Source organism: Sus scrofa, chromosome 6, assembly GCF_054392235.1.
Source record: "Sus scrofa isolate SSC_HxYL_T2T_F1_AM1 chromosome 6, Sscrofa_HxYL_maternal_Yorkshire_Landrace_v2.0, whole genome shotgun sequence".
Classification (NCBI taxonomy): domain Eukaryota; kingdom Metazoa; phylum Chordata; class Mammalia; order Artiodactyla; family Suidae; genus Sus; species Sus scrofa.
This window is the reverse complement of record NC_139388.1, coordinates 4,806,784-4,831,931: the sequence shown is the minus strand read 5'-3', so window position 1 is coordinate 4,831,931 and position 25,148 is coordinate 4,806,784. Positions and strand designations below refer to the sequence as shown.

General features: G+C 53.0%; 1 protein-coding gene across 4 annotated transcripts in view; it reads left to right on the top strand.

Annotated features, from left to right (window-relative positions):
• Positions 1-25,148, top strand: part of USP10 (ubiquitin specific peptidase 10) — a 66,257-nt gene that overhangs the window by 32,304 nt on the left and 8,805 nt on the right. For 2 of the 4 annotated variants that reach the window (XM_021093724.2, XM_021093725.2), the window contains exons 3-11: positions 1,290-1,350; positions 6,208-7,269; positions 15,715-15,806; positions 16,297-16,406; positions 16,791-16,846; positions 17,087-17,190; positions 19,729-19,828; positions 20,895-21,072; positions 23,612-23,777. In XM_021093724.2, coding sequence (XP_020949383.2) covers positions 1,290-1,350; positions 6,208-7,269; positions 15,715-15,806; positions 16,297-16,406; positions 16,791-16,846; positions 17,087-17,190; positions 19,729-19,828; positions 20,895-21,072; positions 23,612-23,777 — 1,929 coding nt within the window. Of the gene's footprint in view, positions 1-1,289; positions 1,351-6,207; positions 7,270-10,215; positions 13,193-15,413; positions 15,807-16,296; positions 16,407-16,790; positions 16,847-17,086; positions 17,191-19,728; positions 19,829-20,894; positions 21,073-23,611; positions 23,778-25,148 lie in introns of those variants that run through there. The other 2 variants (XM_084959411.1, XM_084959410.1) reach the window with 2 other exon arrangements.

Sequence of the window (25,148 nt, the reverse complement as noted above, 5' to 3'; positions counted from 1 at the left end):
AAATGGGTGCTGCTCTCAAGTCCTGGGAGTTGTCCGTTCCTTTTGAATCGCCCTTTGTTTTCTTAGCGTCTCTTTGCCATTACTTTTCTCAGGAAGAGCTTGTCTCCTTGTAGTGAAAAGCTTAATTGCGAAGGGTTGACCGGAGCAGTCAGCTGAGGGCATCACTTAGGCAGTGGTTCTCCGACAGTAGTGGGCACAAGCACCACCTGGGTACCCCTGAGCATGGCAGCCGCGGTGACCCCGTCCAGGCACCCCAGGCCATTGTACTGAGCGGGCTGCTGCGAGCTGACTCTGAGGAAGGCTGTGCTAAGATGTAGTGGTTTTGTTCTTTGGTTCCGCCTCAGGTAGCAGTTACCTGTCCACGTACCTAACCCTTCCCATCCTGAACTTTCTCATCTCAAACTTGTCTTCCTCCTGAGTACCGTGGACGAGCTAGGATGGGCGAACTTTGGTATGCTCACGGTACCTCTCCGCGTCTTGCAGAGAGCTCAGACCCCTGCCCTCTTGATGTCTTTCAAGCAAGGAGTGTGATCGCTAGCTGTTGACTCAGTTAGTTAAGACACTGTTAAACAGGAGCCACCATTCCCAGGCTTTTCTTTCCCGGGGCTTTGTCCCCTCTGTCCTCGGGCCGAGTGGACATGAAGTAACGGTCAGTGTCCAGTGCAGGTCATGCAGCATCGTCTTGCCTAGTGGATGGGGAAAGAGAAGCAGTGGTAGGACTTGTGGGTGGCTTGCACCTCCCTGTGAAATGAAGAATGCATCCATTTAACTTATTTACTTTTTTGTTTGTGTGTTTGTTTACGGCTGTACCTGTGGCATGTGAAAGTTCCCAGGCAAGGGGTCACATTGGAGGTGCAGCTGCCAGCCTACACGACAGCAACAGCAATGGTGGATCCAGGCCGAGTCTGCGACCTACACCACGGCTCACGGCAATGCCGGATCCTTAACCCACTGAGTGAGGCCAGCGATTGAACCCTAGTCTTTATGGATACAAGTCGGGATCATTACTGCTGAGCCACAGTGGGAGCTCCCCGTTGGAGTCCATTTTAATCTTTTGCCTCATTTTTTTATCTGTTTAATAATAACAGATATTTAAAAGCATTCTGGTGGTGTTTAAAAGGGAAGATGTGTGAACTCACTGTCTCTCCATCTGTGTTGTTTTGTTAAAAATAATGCCGTAAGAAGTTGCATGGATAAAGTGTTTTAATGAAGGTTGCTTTAATGAGTAGCATGTGTTGGGAGTCTCACAGTTTGTTGAATTAAAATTTGTTTTCCACTTCGCTGTGCAGCTCCCTCCGTTCGCTGGAACAGTCCTGTGTGGCCCACGGGCTGCGGATGACCTGCTCGACGGTAAGCTGGGGCTGGGTGGGCAGGCTTCCTGGAAACGGTGCTTTCCTGTCCATTCGTACGGTTTGGATAAACATTCCCTTTTTGCTTGATGTTTTTGCTGAAAACTAGAGCAGATTTAATTGCTGAACTGTGTGAGCTACTGAATTGAATTTTTTTCTGTGCCTCCGAGTGTCCCACGTTGCATGAAGGAAGTCGTTGCTCCCTTCTCTTTTTTTTTTTGGTCTTTTTGCCATTTCTTGGGCCGCTCCCGCGGCATATGGAGGTTCCCAGGCTAGGGGTCTAATCGCAGCTGTAGCCGCCAGGCTACGCCAGAGCCACAGCAACACGGGATCCGAGCCACGTCTGCAACCTACACCACAGCTCACGGCAACGCCGGATCCTTAACCCACTGAGCAAGGGCAGGGATCGAACCCGCAACCTCATGGTTCCTAGTCAGATTCATTAACCACTGCGCCACGACGGGAACTCCGCTCCCTTCTCTTTTTTCCCAACAGTCCCCAGCAGCGCAGGTGTGTCCTTCGTAGCCAGGGTTCTTCGTGAACTTCTGTCTGGATGTGCGTCACAGCCGCTGGGCACAGGGCTGGCAATACGCTGTGCTCGTGCTCTCTGCCCAGCTCAGTGGCAGCTTGGGTCTGTTGTCTTGCCGTTTGTGTCCCCCTCTGTCACCAAGGGTCGTGGGGAATTGGGTGACCTCTTTACCTCTTGGCCTGTTCTTAGTGTTTTTGTCTCTGTCCCAGCTCCTGAGCTGATGGCCGGAGGCGGTGCTCCCTGAGACGCACCCTTTTCGCCATGTTTGCCTGCCCAATGTCGAAGTGACAGCAGGGCCGGCTGCCTTCGCATTGTGCTAAAGGCCCTCGCTGGCCTTGGAGAAGCCGAAAGCTGGACCTTTTCTTCGAGGGCAGAATTGGGTTCCCTGTTTGATTAGCTTGGTCAGGTCTGTGGCAGGGTTTTTGTCATAGCTTACTTTTAACTATAGACCTCTGAAAGACTGCAGTAAAATGAGAATGTGACTATATCTATAATTTTTAGCAGCTTTGTAAGGAACATAACAGAGAGGGCTGGTCTAATGATGGCTCAGGACAAGAGTAAAGTGAAGCCAGAGGGGCCCACAGGCCCCTGCCTGCTGCCCGTCCTCCACCGGCCCCCAGCCTTGCTCGCTTCTGCCCCGCACCCTTCTTCCCTCTCTCGCCACACCCCGCCGTCCGGGCTCGAATCCCTGTTCAATTAAACTTTTTGGCTCTTTTTCTTTTTTTCTTTTGGTCTTTTTTGCCTTTTCTGGGGCCGTTCCCGTGGCATATGGAGGTTCTCAGGCTAGGGGTAGAATCAGAACTGTAGCCGCCAGCCTACGCCAGAGCCACAGTAACTCGGAATCCGAGTCCGAGCCGCGTCTGCGACCCACGCCACAGCTCACGGCAACGCCAGATCCTTAACCCACAGATCAAGGCCGGGGACCGAACCCGCAACCTCATGGTTCCCAGTCAGATTCGTTAACCACTGCGCCACGACAGGAACTCCCAAACCTTTTGGCTCTTTGTCTCCATTCTCTCCTGTCTTCTCCCAGGTCCATCTTTTAATCAGCCAAAAGCACAGCTACTTACACTGTTAGTGACAGACCAGCTTAAAAGCCCCCTCTCCGAGGCCTTTTCCCCTCTCTTGTCTCTTCTTTTCATTTCTCTCATGGTGCCAGCCCACTGTCCAGTCATTCGTCTGCCTCCCCATTTAGGCTGCGCTCAGCTCTGGGTGGCAGAGACCGCAGGGCTTCCACTCCTGTTTAGCAGCTGCCCGGGACAGCGTCTGCCGTGCTGTCAGTGCTCAGGATGGCTTGGATGCACGCTTTGGAAGGATGTGTCCTCCTTCCCGCCAGAGCCAGCTTCGCACGTCCTTGGCGGGGGTTCCTGGCTGGCGTGCTTTTTGTATTGCTGCCTCTTGTAGTCGGTTCCTAAAACATGAAAAGGCTTGTCCTCCTCAATCCCCGCACCCCAACCCCCCAGTCCTGTTATCTCCACTGTTCCACTGACCCCTTTGTAGCTTCTGATTGAAACTGAGCGCTTTTTTTCAGTGTCTGGAAGTGTTTGTGTAAAGCCCTTGAGCCCCTGGCTCACCCACCCTCTGTGCTGTCGTCTTCTGTCTTGGCCCTTGTCTCCTAGTAGAGGCGGGGCCCTTGCCCTGCTCACTTCGTCCCCTCCCCGTGATGGTGAGCGCTGTGCACACAGCCGGGTGCTGTGACTCCTGAATTGGCCGAGAGTGGATGGGACAAATCAGCTGAGGCTGCCCCTCGAGCACTTGTTCTCAAATAGTCTCGGGCCAGAGCCTCCCCGGGTGCCTCAGAACACGGCAGCCTCGGGGTCTCCTCCAGGCCGTGGGACCGTGTGGGCTGCAGTGAGCAGGCTTTGAGAAAGGCCGTGTTTTGCAAAGTTTTCCTTCCTTCAACAAATCCACTGCCTGCCTGACCTGGGCACCGAGTTCCCGTTTACCCAGTGCATTGGTGGGCCTGTTGAAGGCAGTTTGCAGCCCTTCCAGGCTCCCGCAGCCCGACAAGGGCAGCGCATGTGTGTCCACACCGGGGCTCTGAGGGCGGAGGGGGAACTGTACTGGGCAGGCATCTGCCTCCATGGCATCAGGCACTGCGCTGGCTCAGCGCTGTGATAACAGCTGTGGTGCATCACAGTGGTTCCACGGATGCCACATCATGTTCTCGAATGTTTTGTGATAGATAAGATTAAGAACATAGATGTGGACGGCATTGTGTCTCCTGGAAATGACCCCAGTCTGGCCCCCGCTGCACGAAACAGCACATGCCGTCTCCACGCAGCCTCCCCTTCTCTAGGCGCCTCCCTTGTGGTCCCTGTGGCAGCTCTGTGCCTTCCAGGGTGATGCTTGCGAGCCAACTGGACACTTGGCTTCTCAGTTTAATAGTAGAGAAATTAAGGAAACCGCACATCAGTGCTCAGGGGCCACAGGATTCAAATGGTCAGTCGGCAGGCAGCCTCGAAGGAAGGCTCGTGTTAGGTCTTTGTCTTTCGGGGGAGCTTGTTGCTGCTGGGCTGGTGTGCTCCTCCCACCGCATGCAGGCCTGGGGCTGTCGGAACAAAGGAAGAATTAGGACGCTCTTCGGGCCCCTGGCCCCTGTCCGGGGGTGTTTTTTCTTCTGTTAAAAAGACTTCCAAAGTATACTAGGTTTGGTTTTCTGCGCTAAAATAATCTTTTGGTATTGCGATGGTTTTTTCTTTTCTTTTTTTTTTTTTTTTTTTTTTTTTTGGTCTTTTTGCCATTTCTTGGGCCGCTCCTGCGGCATATGGAGGTTGCCAGGCTAGGGGTCGAATCGGAGCTGTAACCACCGGCCTACGCCAGAGCCACAGCAATGCGGGATCTGAGCCACGTCTGCCACCTACACCACAGCTCATGGCAACGCCGGATCCTTAACCCACTGAGCAAGGGCAGGGACCGAACCCGCAACCTCATGGTTCCTAGTCAGATTCGTTAAGCGCTGCGCCACGACGGGAACTCCTATGATGGTTTTTTCTTAAGGAAAAGTTGGCTTCTTGTGCAAGACTTGGAGAAATCTTCAGTTACACACTAAAAATTAAAAAGCATGTGTTCTTTCTTTAAGTTCAAGATGTATAACTGTTTCATTAGATATAAGATGACGTTGGTGCTTGATATTCGTTGAAAGACTCAGGTGATTCTAAAACTCAGCTTAGGAGTTCCTGTCCTGGCTCAGCAGAAACAGACCTGACTAGCGTTTATAAGGATGCAGGTTCAATCCATGGCCTCACTCAGTGGGTTAAGGATCTGATGTTGCCCTGAGCCATGTTGTAGGTCGCAGACAAGGCTCAGATCTGGCATTGCTGTGGCTGCGGCGTAGACAAGCAGCTATAGCTGCGATTCAACCCCTAGCCTGGGAACCTCCGTATGTCCCAGTTATGGCCCTAAAAAGTAAATAAATAAAATTCAGCCTAGTTTCTGAGATGCGACCTATGAAGAAAATGTCCATCTTAGAATGGATGGAATATGTAGATTTTTGTCAATGGGCAGGAAGTATTGAAGGATTCCAAGAAGATTTGTTAAAAGTTCGCAGTCCTAAAGTTATCTTTTTTTTTTTTGCCTTTTTAGGGCAGCACCTGCGTCATATGGAGGTTCCCAGGCCAAGGGTCCAGTTGGAGCTACAGCTGCCGACCTACACCACAGCCACAGTGATGCGGGATCCAAACCACGTCTGCGACTTACACTGCAGCTCACAGCAACGCCGAATCCTTAACCCATTGAACGAGGCCACGTCCTCTTGGGTACTACTCGGGTTTGCTGCCGCTGAGCCACAACAGGATCTCTCTTTTTTTTAAATGACTGCCCCTGTGGCATTTGGAAGTTCCCAGGCAAGGGATCATTTCTGAGCTGCAGCTGTGACCTTTGCCACAGCTGTGGCAGTGCTGGTTCCTTTAACCCACTGCCCTGGGCTGGGGATCGAACCCACATCTCCACAGGGACCCAGGCAGCTTCAGGCAGATTCTTAACCCACGCACGGATCCATTGGGAACCGTAAGGGGTATTTTTAGACAGGCAGGATATTACTTTCATCCTCATTTCATTTTTTTCCCTTCTGAAAATCTTCTTTAGCTGTCCTGAGAGTGGAAAATAAATACAGGTTTTGTATTTCGTATCCCCAAATTAAATATTATATTGTAGTTTTTATTTTTAGCAAATTATTCAGGACAGAAATTAAATGTCATAGCTTTGTTAATTGTCACAAGACTCTTAAGGTTTCAGTTTCGAAAAGAAATAATTACTGAGACTTTTATAGTTTGTATAGCTGTGTTCTTAACTAATGTGGTGTTTACTGATCATTTTCTTTCTGAACAGGACAAGACTATCAGAGAATTGAATTTGGTGTGAATGAAGTAATTGAACCCAGTGACCCTCTGCGGAGAACCCCCAGCTACAGTATTTCAAGCACATTGAATCCTCAGGCCCCGGAATTTATCCTTAGTTGCACAACTTCCAAAAAGACCCCTGATGATTTAGATAAAGACGTGAACTGCAGCTCCGCCGCCTGTCCCTACCCAGGCTCTGCTCTTGCTCTGGATGGCGGCGTTCCCGTGGAGGTGGAAGTTGGAGAAAGTGATGGCGTCTCAGGTGGTCTTGGGCAAAGGGAGCGTAAAAAGAAGAAAAAACGGCCACCTGGCTACTACAGTTACTTGAAAGACGGCGGCGAGGGTGGCCCTGCCGCGGAAGCCCTGGTCAATGGCCATGCCGCTCCAGCCGTCCTGAGCAGCGCAGGTGCTCGGGATGCCGAGCTGGTGGGGCACGGGCCCCTGTCAGGGACCCCCAGGACTTGCGGCAGCCCCCCGGACCCCACGGACCTCGTCAGTGACGCTGGGCCTGGTGGCTCTTTGCCCGGCGCCCTGGACGGCGGGGCCAGGACTGCGGGGCAGCCTGAGGACCCGCCCGGGGCTGACCTCGAGCAGCCCTGCCTCCCCGCCGAGGCCGGCAGCGACACCCTGTTGAGGACAGCTGGGGCTCAGCCGTGTGTCGGGACTGATACTACTGAGGACCTGGGAGTTGCTAACGGACAAATACTTGAATCCTTGGGTGAGGGCCCAGCCGCCAACGGGGTGGAGTCGCACACTGTGGAAAGCATGGACTCGGACCCAGCGAAAGCCGAGAGCACCTCTCCTCCTGGGGACGCCCCGGCCCCGGCCTCGGGCTCGGTGCCGGGCGCCGCTCCCGCCAGCCAGCCCGCGAAGTCGTGGGCCAGTCTTTTTCATGATTCTAAGCCCTCCGCTTCCCCCTCCTCGCCTGTGGTTTCGGTGGAAACTAAGTATTCCCCTCCCGCCACGTCTCCCCTGGTCTCTGAAAAGCAGGCCGAAGTCAAGGAAGGGCTGGTTCCAGTTACAGAGGATCCTGTAGCCATAAAGATCGCAGGTATAGTCCCAAAGAGGCAGGTCTGAAGTGAGCAGGCGCGCAGGTCTCAGCGCCTGTTGCGCGAGGAGTTGGAGGCCGTCTGGGCTGAGAACTGGGGTGCTGTGACCTTAGCCTGAGCAGTAGCAGGTCACCTGTGTGTTCCGAGGACTTCCTGCAGGACGCCAGTGCCTTACACTGTTGTCTGAAAGGAAAATGATTATAAGGGGGTGTCACACCTTTTGTTAACTGAAAAATCCATGTCTGTTGCCAGTCGTTTCTGTTGCCAAGTTACGTTGCCACTTCTTGCCTTTTGACGGAGTAATCGTGCTCCATTGTGTGACTGTGTAATGGACAGTCTTGCGTTAACAGCTGTTACACCTGTGCTGTCATAATCCCTGATTTGAACTCACTTAGTGTTTTTTCTTTTTCCTTTTTTTTAACTAGAAGGTAATTAAAAAATTGTATTTATTTATTTATTTTGGGCAACGTGCCGCATGCAGAAGTTCCCAAGCCAGGGATCAAACCCGCGCCACAGCAGTAACCAGAGCCATAGCAGTGACAACACTGGGTCCTTAACCCACTGAGCCAGCAGAGAACTCCTGTTTCTCTTCTTTATTTCTTAGGGTATAAAAAAATGTTTTTTTTTTTTCCCCCTTTTTTAATGCCTATTTGGGATTGAATAAGTGGATTTTACTCAGTTTTAGCACACCACGGTCAATTCTTGACAGGAAGAGGAAAAAAAACTAACAGTTTGGCCTAAAGTTAACATTTTATTTTGAAGTGCTACTCTGAAAAGTAGGACCAATTCACAATAAAGCTGTAAAGCTGCACGACTTCTGTGGTTTTCAATGGAGGCAGGCAGAAACAGAGGAGCGTGTGTTTCTGTACATGTCTAAGAAGCCGGGCTGATTCTTTCGGTTTCCTTGTGCTGGGAAGTTGAGTCACCACTTCTTCGGAGTCTTGCCCCACTGGCAGAGTTAAAATAAGCTGTCCTGGAGGTCCCTTGCGGCACAGCAGGTTGAGGATCAGGTGTTGTCTCTGCAGCCGCTCAGGTCACTGCTGAGGTGCAGGTTCGATTTCTGGGCTGGCACAGTGGGTTAAGGATCTAGCATGGCCACCGCTGTGGCTTAGATCTGTCCCTCGCCCCAGGAACTTCCATATGCCTCAGGGGAAGGGGGGGCATTCTAAGTTCGAAGTCAGAGATATTGTAATTTTCTGTTCCTAAAAATTGCTTCACAAAGGAAGGCTTCCCACCTCTGTGAAAATTTATTTAAAATTAGAAAGAAAATCTTTTTTTCTTTACCCATGGCGTGCGGAAGTTCCTGCTTCAAGGATTGAGCAGGAGCCAGAGTAGTGACCCACCTCAGTGGCAATGCTGGATCCTTAACCCACTGAGCCACCACCAGGGAATTCCTTAATTTTTTTGTTTTTGTTTTTTTGTTTTGTTTTGTTTTGTTTTGTTTTAGGGCCGCACCTGTGGCATATGGAAGTTCCCAGACTAGGTGTTGAATCAGAGCCACAGCTGCCAGCCTACACCATAGCCACAGCCACGCTGGATCCAAACTGCATCTGTGACCTGCACCACAGCTCACAGCAACATTGGATCCTTAGCCCCCTGAGCGAGGCCAGGGATCGAACCCGCATCCTCATGGATACTAGTCAGGTTTGTTACCACTGCACCACAATGGGACCTCCTTCTTGAATATTTTAAAGCGCTCTAGTTTTATGACTTTAAATGTGGTTTGCTACTTGGTTTTGTTGCGTATGTAAAATCTCGTTGACCTGCTAAAATCTCAGGTGAACCTACTATCTGAAATGGCGTGCAAGTCGGGGCTCTTAGTGGTTTGTGCTAGAGGAGAGCATTGCCATGGTCTAAACCCCTGGTGTTGCAGTGAAGCAGTGGGTTCCTTCATGCCCTCCCCCAGCAGGTTTATTTTCTTGCTCCTATTTTGATCGGTCAGTTATAAACATGTTTTAATTATCTGAGCAGAAATGTGGTTTCTTTTAAAATACTTCATTGTTTTTAGCTTGCTTACTGAACCTTAGATATAGAATGTAGTTGGTGACAGTTTTCAGTATTCTTGCTGTGAAATAATGCAGCCAGAGTTGTCACACTGAAGAATTCTAGAAATCATACTGAGCTTAGGTAAAGTGGATGGTTTGGAATTTTTTCCCCTTCGTCATGTTCTCCCATTTAGCGATTTCTTTTATCATAAAAATGATAAAGTAGCAGTTCCTGTTGTGATGGAACAGGATCAGCCCTGTCTCTGGAGCCCTGGTACGCAGCTTCCATCCCCAGCCCGGCACAGTGGGTTAAGGATCCAGCATTGCCGCAGCCGCGGTGTAGGTCACAACTGAGGCTCAGATCTGATCCCTGGCCTGGGGTCACCATATGCCATGGGGCAGCCAAAAAAGAAAAAAAAAATGATAAGTATATTCCGTTTGTTGCAGGTCAGACCCAGTACCACGGATTTCCCCTTAATGGGCAGTTGTAAATCTCAGGCCCACTTACTTTAAGCAGCATTTAAGTGTGTGAAATTCTAGCTCCATTAAAAGATCTGTTGCTATCATAGGAGTTCCCGTCATGGCGCAGTGGTTAACGAATCCGACTAGGAACCATGAGGTTGCGGGTTCGATCCCTGGCCTCGCTCAGTGGGTGAAGGATCCGGCGTTGCCGTGAGCTGCGGTGTGGGTCGCAGACGCAGCTCGGATCCGGCATGGCTGTGGCTGTGGCGTAGGCTGGCAGCTACAGCTCCGATTCGACCCCTAGCCTGGGGACCTCCAAATGTCGAGGGTGTGGCCCTAGAAAAGGCAAAAAGACAAAGTAATAATAAAAATGACAGTGAATTTTGTGTAACCGCAAGAGAAATAGAGATCAGAGGGGACAAATCAGCTGTAAAGAAAGAGTTGGAATACAGCCAGTTTGCGATTATTCAGTCTGTTTATCCATTGCTGTAGTGGTTTTGCTTTTTTGGTTTTTTGGGGTTTTTTTTTTTTTTTGGCTTTTTAGGGCAATGCCACAGCCATGGCAGCAACGGGTCTTTAACCTACTGAGCAAGGTCAGGGATCGAGCCACAGTGGGAACGCCACAGCTCTTTATTGTCTGAGAATTGGGAGCATCTAGGAGCTGACCCACTATCCCACTATGCCAGGTCCTCACCATAGCCGTGCGTTGGGCAGCACGCTGTCTGGGCTCCAGGCTGCTGGGTGAATGACGTGGCGGAACCAGGTGCGAACCCTCTGCCTGTCTTCCGGGACTCTTGCCCTTGGTCTGCTTCTCCACCGCAGCCTCCTGCTCCCGAGGCCTACCCAGCTGTGTGGTAGGATGACCTTGCAGCTCCCCTGGGTAGTTTCTGACAGACTGGAATGGAGTCATTCCCCGTAGCCCACAGCTTTCGTCTCTAGATGCCTCATTCCTCCTCCATGGCTGTCTAATGCGTGCTCACTGCTGCTCTGCACCGCCAAGCCTGGGAGTAGCTGTCAGCCTTGCCCTGGGGCTGTCTAGGGTCCGAATCAGGAAGGGATTGGCTGGAGCCCTTACAGCAGAGGGGACGTGTTTTATGCCGGGGGGTGGGGGTGGGGGGGCCCTTTGAAGCCAGTGGGCCGAGCAGTACCAGGCCGTGGACGGAGAAGGCCACACCCTGGGCTGCGGGGGGGAGTGCAGCTGAGCGGTTGACAGTGTGAGGCTGTTGCCGTCAGGAGCACCCCTTCTGCTGTCTGGGGACGGGGTGGCTCCCCCACCACAGAGACCTCCAGGCTCTGCCAGTCTGACTTGGAGAGGGGCGCTGTGGGGCGTGGGGACAGAACACACAGCAGGGTGACACTGTTTTAGCCTAGGGACGACTGGCCACCGCAGGGTTTGGAATAACCGCATAATCATTAGGAGAAATCAGAGAAGTGTCTTGTCTGTATGTTGCAAGTCTGTGAGCTTGGAGCGTGTGCCATGCTCCTCCACGTGTGTGGACGTTGCGCCAGACCCGAAAGGAAGCTAGTCCAGGACCTCCTCTGAGAAGCGTGCCTGAGAACAGAATGTCTGGTTTCAGGGTCTTTAGCTTTCAGAGTTTTTAGTTTGGAGGATGCGTGTCTACGGGGACGCTTGGTTACGTGCTGTCACTGAACAAATCACCGGGTGACGCTACGAGACCGGAACTTAATGTTGGGCAAGAAATCGTGCAACTTCTTGCCTGCCTGCTCCAAACGCGCAAACCAAAGTGAGGGCCGCAAGCTGGCACTGATTCAAGGGAAGCGCTGATGGAGGAACTCGGGTTTCTGTCCAGCCAGCACAGGCTGCTGCCCAGATACATGTTGGAAGGAAGTTGCTGACGTCACTTTTCCTTTGGATGACTTCTCCGGGTTCCGTCGGCCCGACGGTGTCCACCTCCAGGTGGCCAGGTGATTTGCGGCTCGTAGCTCTGTTGAGAATCTAAGAGGAGATGCGGTGTCCAGCATCTTAGACACAGTTAGTTCCTTAGAGCAGTTAGTTCCTGATAGTTCCTGATAGTTTTGCACCTGCTTCCCCTTCGAGAGGGGACTGGGCCCTGCCCTAAGTGATCTGTTAAAAATTCAGCAGCGTACAGATCCAAACCCTTCTGACCATCTGTAAACATGTTGTTGAGTCTCTCAGGACGGTTGGAACCGAGGGGATGATTCAGGTGAATCTTGCACGTGTCCTCGGTCATTTTCTGTTTTCCTTCAGTGTCTGTTGAACGGGAACGAATAATACTGTCTAGCCCACTCCCCTCGCCTTTAGCCCGGCCCCACCCTGGGAGACTACCTCCGACGTTGTCAAGGAAATTGTTCCGCTGATTCATTCTCTGCACCGTAGACGTGGTGGGTCTGCCCTTCCCTGGCCGCTCCCCCCTGCCGTGCTCTGAGCGCCTTAGCGACCGCCACCCTGCACACTCCTCAGCCAGGTGTCCGCTGCTGTTGTTTTCCTCCCTGAGGCCCTCCACCCTGCTCTGCCCCCACTGCCCATTTCAGTCACCCTGTGGGCGTCTCCTCGGCCTGTTACTTGGACGTGGGTGGAGCTTGGGGCTCCACCTTGGACCCGTAGCTGGCGGAGTGGGCAGTTCGGCCTGAGCTGCAGGGTCCTGTGTGCGTGTGGCAGTCGAGATGCGTTGCTTGCCGGTACCGGTGTAGCCTGTACTGGTGCTCGTTGTCTGGTACCCTTGTTTGAACCTCTGAACGTGAGCCCGTGGTCTTCTAACTGCACATAGCACAGACCCCCTCCCGTTGCACCTCTCCTCTGGGTGGGAGACACATCACCCAGCTGGACACACTTTTCTGGCTCTTGGCCGTCGCAGGCCCCTGGCCACTTCAGGGTTCTGCAGCCCTTGGACTGGGTGGAGCGTCCCCTCCACTGACCCCCTTAAGCCCAGCCTGCATCAGGGCCACCCCTCGGTCCTCTGACTGCAGGACACGGGCCCAGGCAGGGCCTGGCCAGTGGCAGCATGTCATTTAGCAGAGGTCCTTTGAGGGTTTTTTTTGTTTTTTTTTAACCATCATGTGAAAACTTTATTGGGTTTTTTTGGTTTGTTTGTTTGTTTTGTTTTTTTGTTTTGTCTTTTTATGGCTGTACCTGTGGCATGTGGAAGTTCCCAGGCAAGGGGTTGAATCGGAGCTGCAGCTGCTGTGTGACGCCACAGCCACGGCAACATGGTACTGACCTGCATCTGTGACTTACGTTGCAGCTTGCAGCAACGCTGGATCCTTAACCCACTGAGCAGGGCCAGGGATCGAACTTGCATCCTGTGGTCAGCTGTGTTGAGTTCCTATCCCACTGAGCATGATGGCAACTCCGTATTAATTGTTTTTAGATAATGAAAATACCATGGCCCCGAGTCATGTGTTGTGTTGGAGTGTTCTTTGGGACTGATGCTTATTTGAAAATGCACAAGTTTTTTGTGGAGTAATTCTGTTGAATAATTGCCATTCTGTGGCACACGTTGGAACTTACGGGCTGCTGGGATAAAATGGCTCAAAGACATTATAGAAATCCATTGTGAGTAGAAGATCTTTAGCTGGTGGGAAAAGTTAGTGTCTGAAACCTTAGAGGAAACGTGTTTTTTTTTTTGGTCTTTTTGCCATTTCTTGGGCCGCTCCAGCGGCATATGGAGGTTCCCAGGCCAGGGGTCGAATCGGAGCTGTAGCCACCGGCCTACGCCAGAGCCACAGCAATGCAAGATCCGAGCCACGTCTGCAACCTACACCACAGCTCACGGCAACGCCGGATCGTTAACCCGCTGAGCAAGGGCAAGGACCGAACCCGCAACCTCATGGTTCCTAGTTGGATTCGTTAACCACTGCGCCACGACGGGAACTCCAGGAAACGGGTTCTAAAGCAGAGTCCATTCATTATCTACTGAGAAGAAAGGGCCTGGCTTCTGGACCCAGGTTCTTACGTCAGCTCAGTTACATGACTCCACCCGTTACCTAACCCCCTGGACCTTGTTTTGCCTCCCTGTAAAATGGGACGATAGTGGTGACCGTCTGGCAGGGTCGTCAGGGCGGCCGGGAGTAGTTCAGTTAGAGTCCCACGCAGGCTGTGGCGCAGGTCCCTTCCTGAGCTGCTCTGCCCTGCAGGCCAAGCACCGTACCTTACAGGGAGAGGGGAGAGGACCATGGCCAGCTTAGCCCAACGGAGCAGCAGATGCCATGGGTTTTCTTGAGTCTGTAATTTTTTTGGGGGGGTCTCTTTAGGGCCGCACCCACAGCATATGGAGGTTCGGTTCCCAGGCTAGGGATCAAATTGGAGCTGCAGCTGCTGGCCTACACCACAGCCACAGCACTGCTGGATCTGAGTCATGTCTGCGACCTACACCACAGCTCACGGCAAGGCCAAATCCTTAACCCACTGAGCGAGGCCAGGGATCGAACCCACATCCTCATGGTTCCTAGTCGGATTCATTAACCACTGAGCCACGACGGGAACTCCTATTTTTTTAATAAATGGGGAAACTGTTCTCTGTGCTTCCTCTGTTAGAGGAAAGAGGGCATTTATTCTCACAGAAGAGGGTGACAGTGTGTGTGCTGACATGAGGATCTTGCAAGTTAACTTCTTCTTAAGTCTGGGACCGTTTCATTCCAGCTGTGTTTTTAGAAAGCAAGGGCTGCTTTTGTTGGAGAGATGCTGGGGTGGGTGCAGACAGCAGACAGACCTGTGTTCTCTAGGAACCAGTTGGAACCTTGTGGGAGGCCGTGTCGTGTGGCCGAAGGTTGTGGATTTCAGGTGCTGGCTGCACAGCCCGAGTCCTGTGTGGTCACACGCAGACCACTTAACCTTGAGCCTGTCTCCTTTTGGTGAGAGGGGGTTGGTGGTGGTGGTGGTGGTACTCTGGGGTCACCGAGGATTAAGTGCGGCCAGTGAGCATCTGTAAGTTGGGAGGCCACTTGCCAGGTGTGGAGGGATGCAGAAATTGGAGCTCTCCCTGTTCCACGATCTATAATGGACTTGGGGGGGCCTCATTATAAAGCATTTCTGAAAAGAAAAAAAAAAAGCGAAAGCACTTAACGAAGCACTGAGTTGTAAAGACGGCTGTTTTAAGACCGTGAGGAAGACGATGTGAGAAGATGAGTCTGAGGATAACCAAGCCTGTTTGTCAGTGGAACGAGGGACTCAGGTACACACAGCAGCCCCTCAGTGGGACTTCTGAGGGAACTACGGTTTAGTTTGTGGGATACAGTTGTCCCTAAAGGAAGGGTTGTCACTTGCTGAGCAGCCACAGAACTCCCGCTTCGATGTGCTGGGCGCCCAGACGTGGAAGGGCCGAGTCCTGTGTGAATGCCTTCCCCCGTGGGGTCTGAGCCATCTCCTGAGTAAGGAGGCCGGCCTCGCTGTCCCTGTGGCAAAGCCCCTAGCTTTTAAATCTTTCCCACTGGTACTGTTACTGGTTTTAAATTAAAGCGTAGTTGATTTCTCTTATATTGTTTTTTAAGCTTTTTCTGTTTCTTGTTAAAACAGTTCTTGTAGGAGTTCCCGTTGTGGTGCAGCTGAAACAAATCCTACTAAGAATCATGAGGATGCGGGTTCGATCCCTAGCTTCGCTCAGTGGGTTAAGGATCCGGTATTGCCATGAGCTGTGGTGTAGGTCACAGATGTGGCTCGGATCTGGCATGGCTGTGGCTGTGGCATAGGCCGGCGGCTCCGGCTCCGATTCGACCCCTAGCCTGGGAACCTCCATGTGCCATGGGTGTGGCCCTAAAACAAACAGACAAAAAGGTTCTTGTGTACCCTAATCATATTATTACAGGGAGATAAATGTTGGTGTTCTGGGGAAAATATCTTTGAACATTTAAATCATTGAGTACTGTGTGGTGGTGAGCGGAAGGAAGCTTTAGCACAGCGTGCCTTCCCTTTGGAGGTGATGTGTGCTTGAGGGAAGCGGGTTAAGGCCAGGAGCGCTCAGAGCGTGAGAGCTGTTCCTTAGCTGGCCGTCGACTCTTCACTGTGCTTCTTTGCTCTTGCAGAGTTACTGGAGAACGTGACCCTGATTCATAAACCAGTGTCCTTGCAACCCCGCGGGCTGATCAATAAAGGAAACTGGTGCTACATTAATGCTGTATCCTTCTCCGATGCTGTTCCCAGGCTGGCTCCCCGCAGCTCTCTCTTCTCCAGCACGCTCGACTTCTCAGTTCAGCTTCCTGGGGGCGTCTGCCCCACATTTTGACTCTAAAAACTTGGTTCCTTACCTCTTATCACGAGAGTTATTCCTGGCCAAAAAACAAAGATGATTTGTTGACTTGTGATGGGCAGACTCCTGCCAGTTTAATTCTCATTAGAATTGTTCTGACCGCTTAGCACTGCAATTCTTGTGTTACTTGATTTGATTATCTTGGTGCAATCACGTTCTTGCACATATACTACGAGAGCATCACAAGGCACTTGGCCCCGGGACTGTTGGGGTCATTCCTTCCTGGGTCTGGGCGTGTGCATTGTTCGGTATTCTTGGCTTATTTAGTTTTGAGTGTTCCTGCGTCTCCCGTGCCGCCGCGGGACGGCTCGGAGCATCTGTTTCGTTTCCTTCACGCTTCCTTACTGCCGGCGTTCAGACGCTGCAGGCCTTGGTTGCCTGCCCTCCGATGTATCACCTGATGAAGTTCATCCCCGTGTTCTCCAAGGTGCAGCGGCCGTGCACGTCCACCCCCATGATAGATAGCTTGTAAGTGGGGGGTTCCAGTGGGTAAGGGTGGGCTTTCCCCCTCTGATAATTCAATTCAAACAGCTTAGCGACGTGCTGTCATTCTACTTTTTAAAAAACTTAATGTTCACGATTTTATATGGAAGTTAACCAGAGATGGAGCTGGAGTATTTATGTTCTTTAGATGCTGTTGAACACATTTTAGCATTTACCTGTTTATGTCTCTCACAGTGCACTGAAGCATAACACCCTAGAGAGCAGATTCAGAGCTCACTAGCTGCTCTAGCAGTGCCTCTCTAAAGTTTGTTTTCTTCGTACTAGTTGATGCTCTGCTTAGCCAAGGCTCTTGAGCAAATGTGTATCTTTTTTTAAAAAATGTACTAACTTCTTTCCCCCCATGTTTAGTGTTCGGCTAATGAATGAGTTTACCAATATGCCAGTACCTCCAAAACCCCGGCAAGGTGAGTGAAAACAGGGTCTTGTGATGCCGTTGCGTCCTGGGAATTAGGGAGTCAGAGGGCGGAACTTGGTAAACTTGATCCGCTCAGTCTTGCTGGAAGGGAAACGCCTCTTCGTGGGGAGGGCTGCGCCTGCGCTGTCCTCAGCATCGGGCAGCGGTCGGGGGGAGGCTGCGGTGATTGCCGCGTTACCGTTGGAAGGCGTGGTTTCATACGAAGGTCCCTGTTCTGCTTCCGTTGCAGCGCTCGGGGATAAGATCATGCGGGACATCCGCCCCGGAGCTGCCTTCGAACCCACGTACATATACAGACTCCTGACCGTCATCAAGTCGAGCCTGTCTGAGAAGGTGGGGGCCCGCCCTGACCTCCCGTGTGGCCAGGTGCCTTCCCTGGTGCTTAGCCAGTGCTTGCCCTCCGCTCTCAGTGCAGCGGTTAAGTGGGGGTGCTGCGGATCGAGGCTTGCTCTGGGCACGTTCAGTTCGGAGTGAGCCTCCAGGGTGCATTAAATCAGGGACACCTTGTGTCATTTACTGTGCGCCAGCCTCAGCGCCACGTTTGTCCCCTACATTAGCTTACTTAACCCCGTGAATAAAGTACGATTGTCGTCCACTTGTTATGTTTGAAAAAAGTGCAGTCTTTGTCCAGTGTGACAGCTAATAAATGGCAGCGCTAAGCAGCCGAGTCAGCTCCAAGTCCACTGCACGGCCTGCCCTTCGGATGGGGGAGATTGGGCCTAGAACCGGTCAGGAGAGCTGCTGTCTTCTCATGTGCTCACACAGTGGCAGCTCCTTGGAGCCCTATGCTTTTAATCATACCCTTGCGAATGAAGGCCAAGGCCACAGGCCACAGAGGTCTTGTAAACGGCCCACCCTGGAGTTGCCACTGTGGCTCAGCGCTCACGAACCCAGCCAGTATGAATGAGGACTCGGGTTCAATCCCTGTCCTCGCTCAGTGGGTGAAGGATCCGGTGTTACTGTGAGCTGCAGTGTAGGTTGCAGACACGGCTCGGATCCTGCATTGCTGTGGCTGTGGTGTAGGCCAGCAGCGACAGCTCCGATTCGACCCCTAGCCTGGGAACTTCATATGCCACGGGTGCAGCCCTAAAAAGACAAAAAATAAATAAACGGCCACCCGGACGGCTCTTGAGAGTAGGTCAGGGCTCCCTTTGCACAGTTAACTGCATCCTTTCTTTCCTCCCTGACGGAGCGCGTGATGAGTCAGTACCAGCAGCTGATGTGATGCTTAGGGAAATTATTTAGGAAAATAGTCAAGAAAATTCCATTCAAGTTGAGTAAAGTCCTTTGTTTGATGCTCTGTTGTTTTGAAGAAGCTGAATGCCTCGGGCAGTGTGCAAGACCACCAGGGGCTCTTTACACACTTGTAACACAGCCTTTGGTGTTGGGCTCAGAGTTCGCATTTCCCAAGTCCCGGACGGCCACAGACAGAGGGCTGGGAACGCGGACGTGGAGTAAACTGTGCCCTCTGCCCCGAGAGAGCTCCTCGCCCAGTAGATCGGAAACCTGAGAAAGCGGACAAGACTAGCACTAAGATAGATGCTGTGCGGGCGCTTTGGGAGCCAGAGGAGGCCGCCCAGCCCAGCTGGACTGAGGCAAGGCCGGGGCTTCCTGTGGTTGAGCCGCGCTGAGATCCTGCTCTTCAGTCTTGGCTGTGCTGGGTCGACCCCCCTCTGCTCCAGTTCAGTATGACAGACACAAGGATGGCAAGCAGCCCGGAGCAGGCACGGGCGCCGTCTGCAGGAAACCTCCAGGCCCCTCTCCGGGTGGCGCCACACACAGCCCTCTTGATTCTGCCCGCATCAAAGTGTGGTTGGTCCACCAGGGCAGCTCCTCAGAGACTTGGGGTCCAAGGGTTTTGTTAGCGGCTAGTCATGTGGGCACCCGCTGCCTCCCACACCCCCACACTCCAGACTCCCAAAGGGAGAAGCCAGGCTCAGCCCGAACCACACTGCTGGCACAGTTCAGGCACGCTCCCTTCTCAAGTTCCGGGAGTGGTGGGAACCCTGAAATCCGAGTTCCCACTGAGGCAGCCAAGGACCAACAGAGCGAGCAGGCTTTCCTAGGGCGCCTGACTCCTCGGGTCTCGGGCTGTGCCAGCTCTGCCCTGTCCCACAGACACAGCACACTCGCCCAGACGGCTGCCATCCATCCGTAGCCACAGCTCCACTTGGAGCACACTCCTCGACGTGGAGACCGCAGGCAGGGGCGTTGGCAGATCCTCAGAACACGCAGCTCTGTTCCCTCGTGCGACCCAGGCCCCCGTCCTGATGAGTTAGGCAGTCAGACCCAGCCAGTGTGAGATCCAGCGGCTCGTTCGTATCACGCGATGGTTATGCTGATGTGTGCGTGTACAGCGAGTAGCTAAGTCTTTGCGTCAGTGGAGGTTTTCATACATGATTTGGGTTCTCTCCCCTTGGGTTGCCTCCGTCAGAGGTAGGAAATACGCACGGCAGCTGATTTTACAACTTGGGGCCAGAGCGGTAGCCCTGGGGTGCACAGCGAAGCGGCCGTAGACATCTAGTTCTAGTTTTCTGTTTCATTTAGTAAATAGCTTATTATTAAGGTGACTTATGTTTATTGTAGAACATGTCGAAAGTACAGAAGAAAGCCATGTGTCAAGCCCCACGGCCCTGTTGCTTAGAGATCCATGTGTTTGGTCTGCCCTTCCCCCAGCCCTGGCTTCAGCCCTTCCTCCGCCCTCCTCCCCCCATCTCAGTTGCCCGGAGGAAAATTCACGGGCTTTTGGGGGAACCCTTGACTCAAGTCTTACCAGAAGTTTAGGAGAAGGCGTAGTTTGAACACGCAGGTGGTCCCTTCGACGCGGGCCTTGAGTAATGAGAGGGACCCGGTCGCGTTGGGCCTTTGCAGGGTCGGCAGGAGGACGCGGAGGAGTACCTGGGCTTCATCCTGAATGGCCTCCACGAGGAGATGCTGAGCCTCAAGAAGCTTCTCTCCCCGGACAATGAAAGTAGGTTGTGGTGTACTTGTTGTAAACCTGTGTGAGAGCATTTTCTTAAGGATTGTTCTTAGGGGAGTTCCCACCGTGGTGCAGCGGATACCAATCTGACTAGGAGCCGTGAGGTTGCGGTTCCATCCCTGGCCACGCTCAGTGGGTTGAAGATCTGGCGTTGCCGTGAGCTGTGGTGTCGGTTGTAGACGCGGCTCAGATCCTGCGTGGCTGTGGCTGTGGTGCAGGCTGGCAGCTGTAGCTCCGATTTGACCCCTGGCCTGGGAACCTCCATGTGCCTCAAGTACAGCCCTAAAAAGCAAAAAAAAAAAAAAAAAAAATATATATATATATATATATATATATATATATATATATTAAGTGTTATGTATATTCTCATATGTTAAGAAGTTGCCTTTTCCCACAATAGTCATTTGCCGTTCAAAAAATCACTTATTGGAGTTCCCGTCATGGCTCAGCGGTTAACGAATCCGACTAGGACCCATGAGGTTGCGGGTTCGATCCCTGGTCTTCCTCAGCGGGTTAAGGCTCCAGCGTTGCTGTGAGCTGTGGTGTAGCTCGCAGACTTGCCTCGGATCCCGCGTTGCTGTGGCTCTGGCATAGGCGGGCAGCTACATCTCCGATTTGACCCCTAGCCTGGGAACCTCCACATGCTGTGGGACCAGCCCCAAAAATGGCAAAAAGACACCCCCCCAAAAAAAATCACTTATTGACTCATTAAGATAACTAGTTACTTTTATGTTGCTTATTGTGTACGAGTGCGATTGTTTGGATATTTCAAAATTTGTCCAGAACCTCTGCTTTTTTCCTTCGACTTTTTATTAGGAAAATGGTCAAATGCACAGAAAAGCTGCAAGAAGAGTTGGGGGAGTACTTGGCTGACTGCTGGATTGCTGTTACAGTGGTGTCCATGCCTCTGTCTCTTTCTGGCCCCTCCACCTCTGTCCTCTGCACTTTTCAAGCTACGCTTGCCAGTCTGTGGAGGCGGTTTCTGTAGAGCCTTCTTTTATTTTTATTTTTTGCTCTTTGGGTAAACAGCAGCCTAAGCAGCCCATCTCCTTTTCAGAACTTACTGTTTCCAACGGACCCCAAAGCCACCTGGTGGACGAAGACGAGCAGGAAGAACCAGGCGAAGGAAGTGAGGACGAATGGGAGCAAGTGGGCCCCAGAAATAAGACCTCGGTCACTCGCCAGGCGGATTTTGTTCAGACCCCAATCACTGGCATTTTTGGTGGACACATCAGGTTTTATGCTTTTCTGGAATAATTTAGCGTTTTCCTTTTGTAGGATTTTGGCATTTTGCTGGAGGGGGGAGGTGTAAGATTTGTCCTAAGAGATCTTGGACTTGGTGGTTTGCCTTGACTGTGCGCCTCTCTGTGCTTGGCCCTCCTGCCGCTCTTCCGCCGCGCCCCCTGCTCTCACGCTGCCGGCGCTGCCGCAGTGGGCACTGCCCTCCCTCAGCAGTGTTTACCCCTCTGTCCTCTGCTCACAGGCGAGTAGGGAGAGAAAGACCAGTTCATTGAAGTTCACGTTTTGTTGAGAGAAGACGTTCATGTGTCTGATTGGAGGACTTGGGAGCGCTGGCCCCAAGTGAGCTGGGGAGGGGTGTCCCCTCATAGAGCTCGTGACCGGGGTGCCTGGCACCTCTGCGCCCACTCCGCTGAAGTCAGCGCCTTCTGCTCATTCACAGAGGTCTTTATTCGTTGCCGTTGGAGCCGTCCAGGCCACCACCACCGTGTGGCCTTCAGTAGAGCTCGTGCCCACTCTAAGGAGGCTTACTCCTCCCCCTCATGGCAGCAGGATTTCCTTCGGGAGGCTTCGCAGCATTGCCAGCAGGAGTGGGTTTTGTCTTTTTTTTTTTTTTAATGCGTGCTTAGCATTTCATTGTCCTATATGCTGCATATTGAAAAGAAGTAGCACCCCTTTCAAGTCCTGAAAAGCTAGGTCAGTCTCTGCTCCCGGACAGCTTAGATTGAGCGCCTTTCAGCAGGTTAATGAAAACCTTAGGGATAGGCCCGCTTGCTCATGGCCTGGCTGCCGATGCTCTGTGGCGCTGGGTCTAGATGCCAGCTGTGCTGCCATGCGGCCTGGAACATGTTTCTGTGCTCCCTGCTGTGAGCTGGACTCTGCAGGCTCCTTTCTGTCCTGGAGTCTTGGGTCAGTCTCCAGTTCCTTGGCGTGGGCCATTTAGGGAGAGGGAGCAGGGGTCCAGGTTGGAGAACAGCAGTGTTAAGAGGCCATCTGTGTCCTGATCCCTTGTTAGCCCAGTAGCCTGATGCTGGCCATCTTGGGGCACCCACCAAGGGTGGCGGGCGAGGGCCCAGTCCGGTGGGTGTGTGTAGGTAGAGCACACCGTCCGCCACCACACCCAGAGATCCCAAATTTGTTGGTGAATCCCCAGTAGGAAAAACCTCAGTCCAGTTGGGAGAAATTTCTGGCTTGCCCCGGATGGCTCTGCCATGACCCTGCAGCCTCTACCTCGTGCGGTCTTTGTGTTGAAAGCAGTTGTTGGTACTTTTTTTTTTTTTTTTAAAAAAAAACACTCTGTGGAGTTTACTGAACCGGACTAGCATCTGTGAGGTCGAGGATTCGATCCCTGGCCTTGCTCAGTGGGTTAAGGATCCAGCGTTGCCATGGGCTGTGGTGTAGGTCACAGACGCGGCTCGGATCCCATGTGGCTCTGGCTCTGGCTCTGGCGTAGGCAGGCAGCTACAGCTCCAATTTGACCCCTAGCTTGGGAACCTCCATATGCTGCGGGTGCAGCCCTAAAAAGCAAAAAAAACCTCTAAAGCAAAGATAGGGAGCTAATGCTTAAAATTTAGGAACTTTTTCTCTGTGTAGTAGCCACCATTAAGCCTGATTCTTTCTTCAGAGCAGCTGAAGGATTTCTCCTAAAATTTCTCCTTCTCTGGTGGTTTTTCAGTTTCTCCAGAGAGACCAGCTCCTTTCTCGCATTGCCCACCCTTTCGAGAAAGTCCAGGCCCTTTGAGGCAGGAGCGCCAATCTTGATCTCTGCAACAGCTTTGCTGCTTTTCCCGCTGTTCCCCTTTGGAAGGAGGGCGCGGCCGTTACTCTCGGGTCTTCCGTCCCGGGCGGAGCCTGGAGGCGCCTGCCTGCTGCTCTAGGGCCTGCGCGCCCGTCTCCCGCCTTGTATTCGGTGAATACGCTCGGTCCCGCAGACGGCAGCGATAGACTCCCTAGAGGGCCGCTCATCTTGCTGAAGCTAGATGAGAGATGATGGGTCGAAGGCACATTTTTACTGAGAAAAACCTAGAAAAAAGAAGTGAAATGAAAAACCAGCTAAGAAAAGAAGGCTGAGCTGGCCGCCTCCTCCTGGGGCGGTGGCCGCCTCCCCACCGCGTGCACACCGCGCCCCGGCCTCTGCCAGTCGCGCTCACAGGGACATGCCGTCCAGGGCGTTCTGTTGGCCTTGGGGCTTCCCGAGTTTCATTCGAACAGGCCGTGGCGCTTTGGGGGTGAAAGCGTCCGGGTTTTCTGGCTGTGGCCTGGTGGCCGCTTTCCCGACCGTGCTTCATGCTGAGTGTGGAGAGGATGGAACGGTCTCCTCCCGGAGCTCAAGCTGGAGAATGATCAGCTGAGTTGCCAGAAGTTCTGAAGAGGCGATTTGAGCAGATTTACTTGAAAATCCAGTGTATTTTTGGTGTTTCCGGTCTCTCCGGCCTCCTCCTGCTGCTGCGCGGGGGTTCCTCTCGGGCTGCTGGCTAACTCGGGGGGGCGGGCGGGCGGCCGGGCTCTGAAAGGCCGTGTGTCTTCCGTCCTCAGGTCCGTGGTGTACCAGCAGAGCTCCAAGGAGTCTGCCACCCTGCAGCCCTTCTTCACGCTGCAGCTGGACATCCAGTCCGACAAGATCCGCACCGTCCAGGACGCGTTGGAGAGCCTGGTGGCAAGAGAGTCTGTCCAGGGCTACACCACCAAAACCAAGCAGGAGGTACGTCCCAGCGGTCTCCACCCCCACCCCAGCGCCCACTGGTGGTGGCGGAAGAGCGCAGGGTCCACAGTGAGCAGAGATGGGTTGAGCCCCGCCTCTCACGCCGGGGGCTGCCGGCTTCCACGTTTTTAGATTTTCTTGGTTGAAACGGACTGTCCTTACAGCTGCCTCTGGCTGCAGGTCCTGGGTTAATGATCTGGCGCGTCATTTTCCGGCACCCCGTCCTGGCGCCGTGGCTTATCAATGTTATTTACGTTCCTGATACCGCAGAGCCCGGTCTCGTGAGGTTAGTTAGGGCCTAAGAGATACTCTGAACTTGTGGTTTGCCGTTGATCGTGGATCTTCACGGACAGCGACAAACAGAAAGTGATTGTTCCAGTGCCTCTTCCTCTTCGATTTGGTGTGAACGGAGGTTGCGAGGCGCGGGGGCTGCCTGCCCAGATGCGCAGGTTCAGGCCCGCGCTCTCCTCCGCAGCAGAGTGTCTTCCCCTCACGTGGCTCAGATCTAGATGGCGGGAGTGAATTCGGGGAAGTGTGCCGGGAGGTGAACACAGGCGAGTCAGGGCCGTGCTTCTCGGATCAGCTTTGAGTGTCTCCTTGGCGCCTGCTTGCTGGAGTCGCGTGTGGTGGCTGCAGGGTGAGCCGAGGGCCTGCCCTGGCCCTGCCACTTGTGCCCCCGCTCAAGAGCGGAGGCGGGACAGGGAGGCCTCCTTTTCGTCTGCTCGCCCGTTGTCAGGCTAGCCTCTCGGGGGCTCTGCGTAAGGGAGGCCCAGGTCTCCGTGTGTTTTCTCATCGCTTCTGTGGGCAGTGTTGTTTTAAAAGATAGAAGTAAAAAATAAATAAATAAAATAGGAGTCTTAGGAGCTGGAACAGGATCTTGGCAGTTGGCTTAGAGGAGAAGCTGCAGGTCTGGTGGTGGGAGGCAGACAGGAGCGCTAGGGCTGCTTGTTCTGGGGGGTCGGTTGGTGTGACCGGGCTGTGGATCTGCCGTGGGGACTGTCCGCTTGGCTCCCTCTGGGGCAGCCTAACTCCAGAGCTGAAATCACCATCCTAGCTCCTCCACTTGGAGCCAGTCCCCCGAGTCTGGCCACTGGTCCTGCTGGGGAGGCCTCCTGCCTTTGCCAGGCTCCCAGGAACGCGCTTTGGTGACGTGTTGGTTTTCGTCATTGGCTCCTGCTGCGGCTAAACGGCCTTGGGGAGGGGCGGGCGTTTTGGTAGGGAAAGCCGTGGTCGCGGTGGTCAGTCTGTGCCCCGAGGGTGGGGGGGAGGAGGTGAGTGGTTCTAGAAGGCGGCTTTGGGGGAAGGATTCAGGGAAGAAGTGGCCTTTGGGTGGAGCCTTGAAGGCAGCAGGGAAGGATGCTGACTATTCCG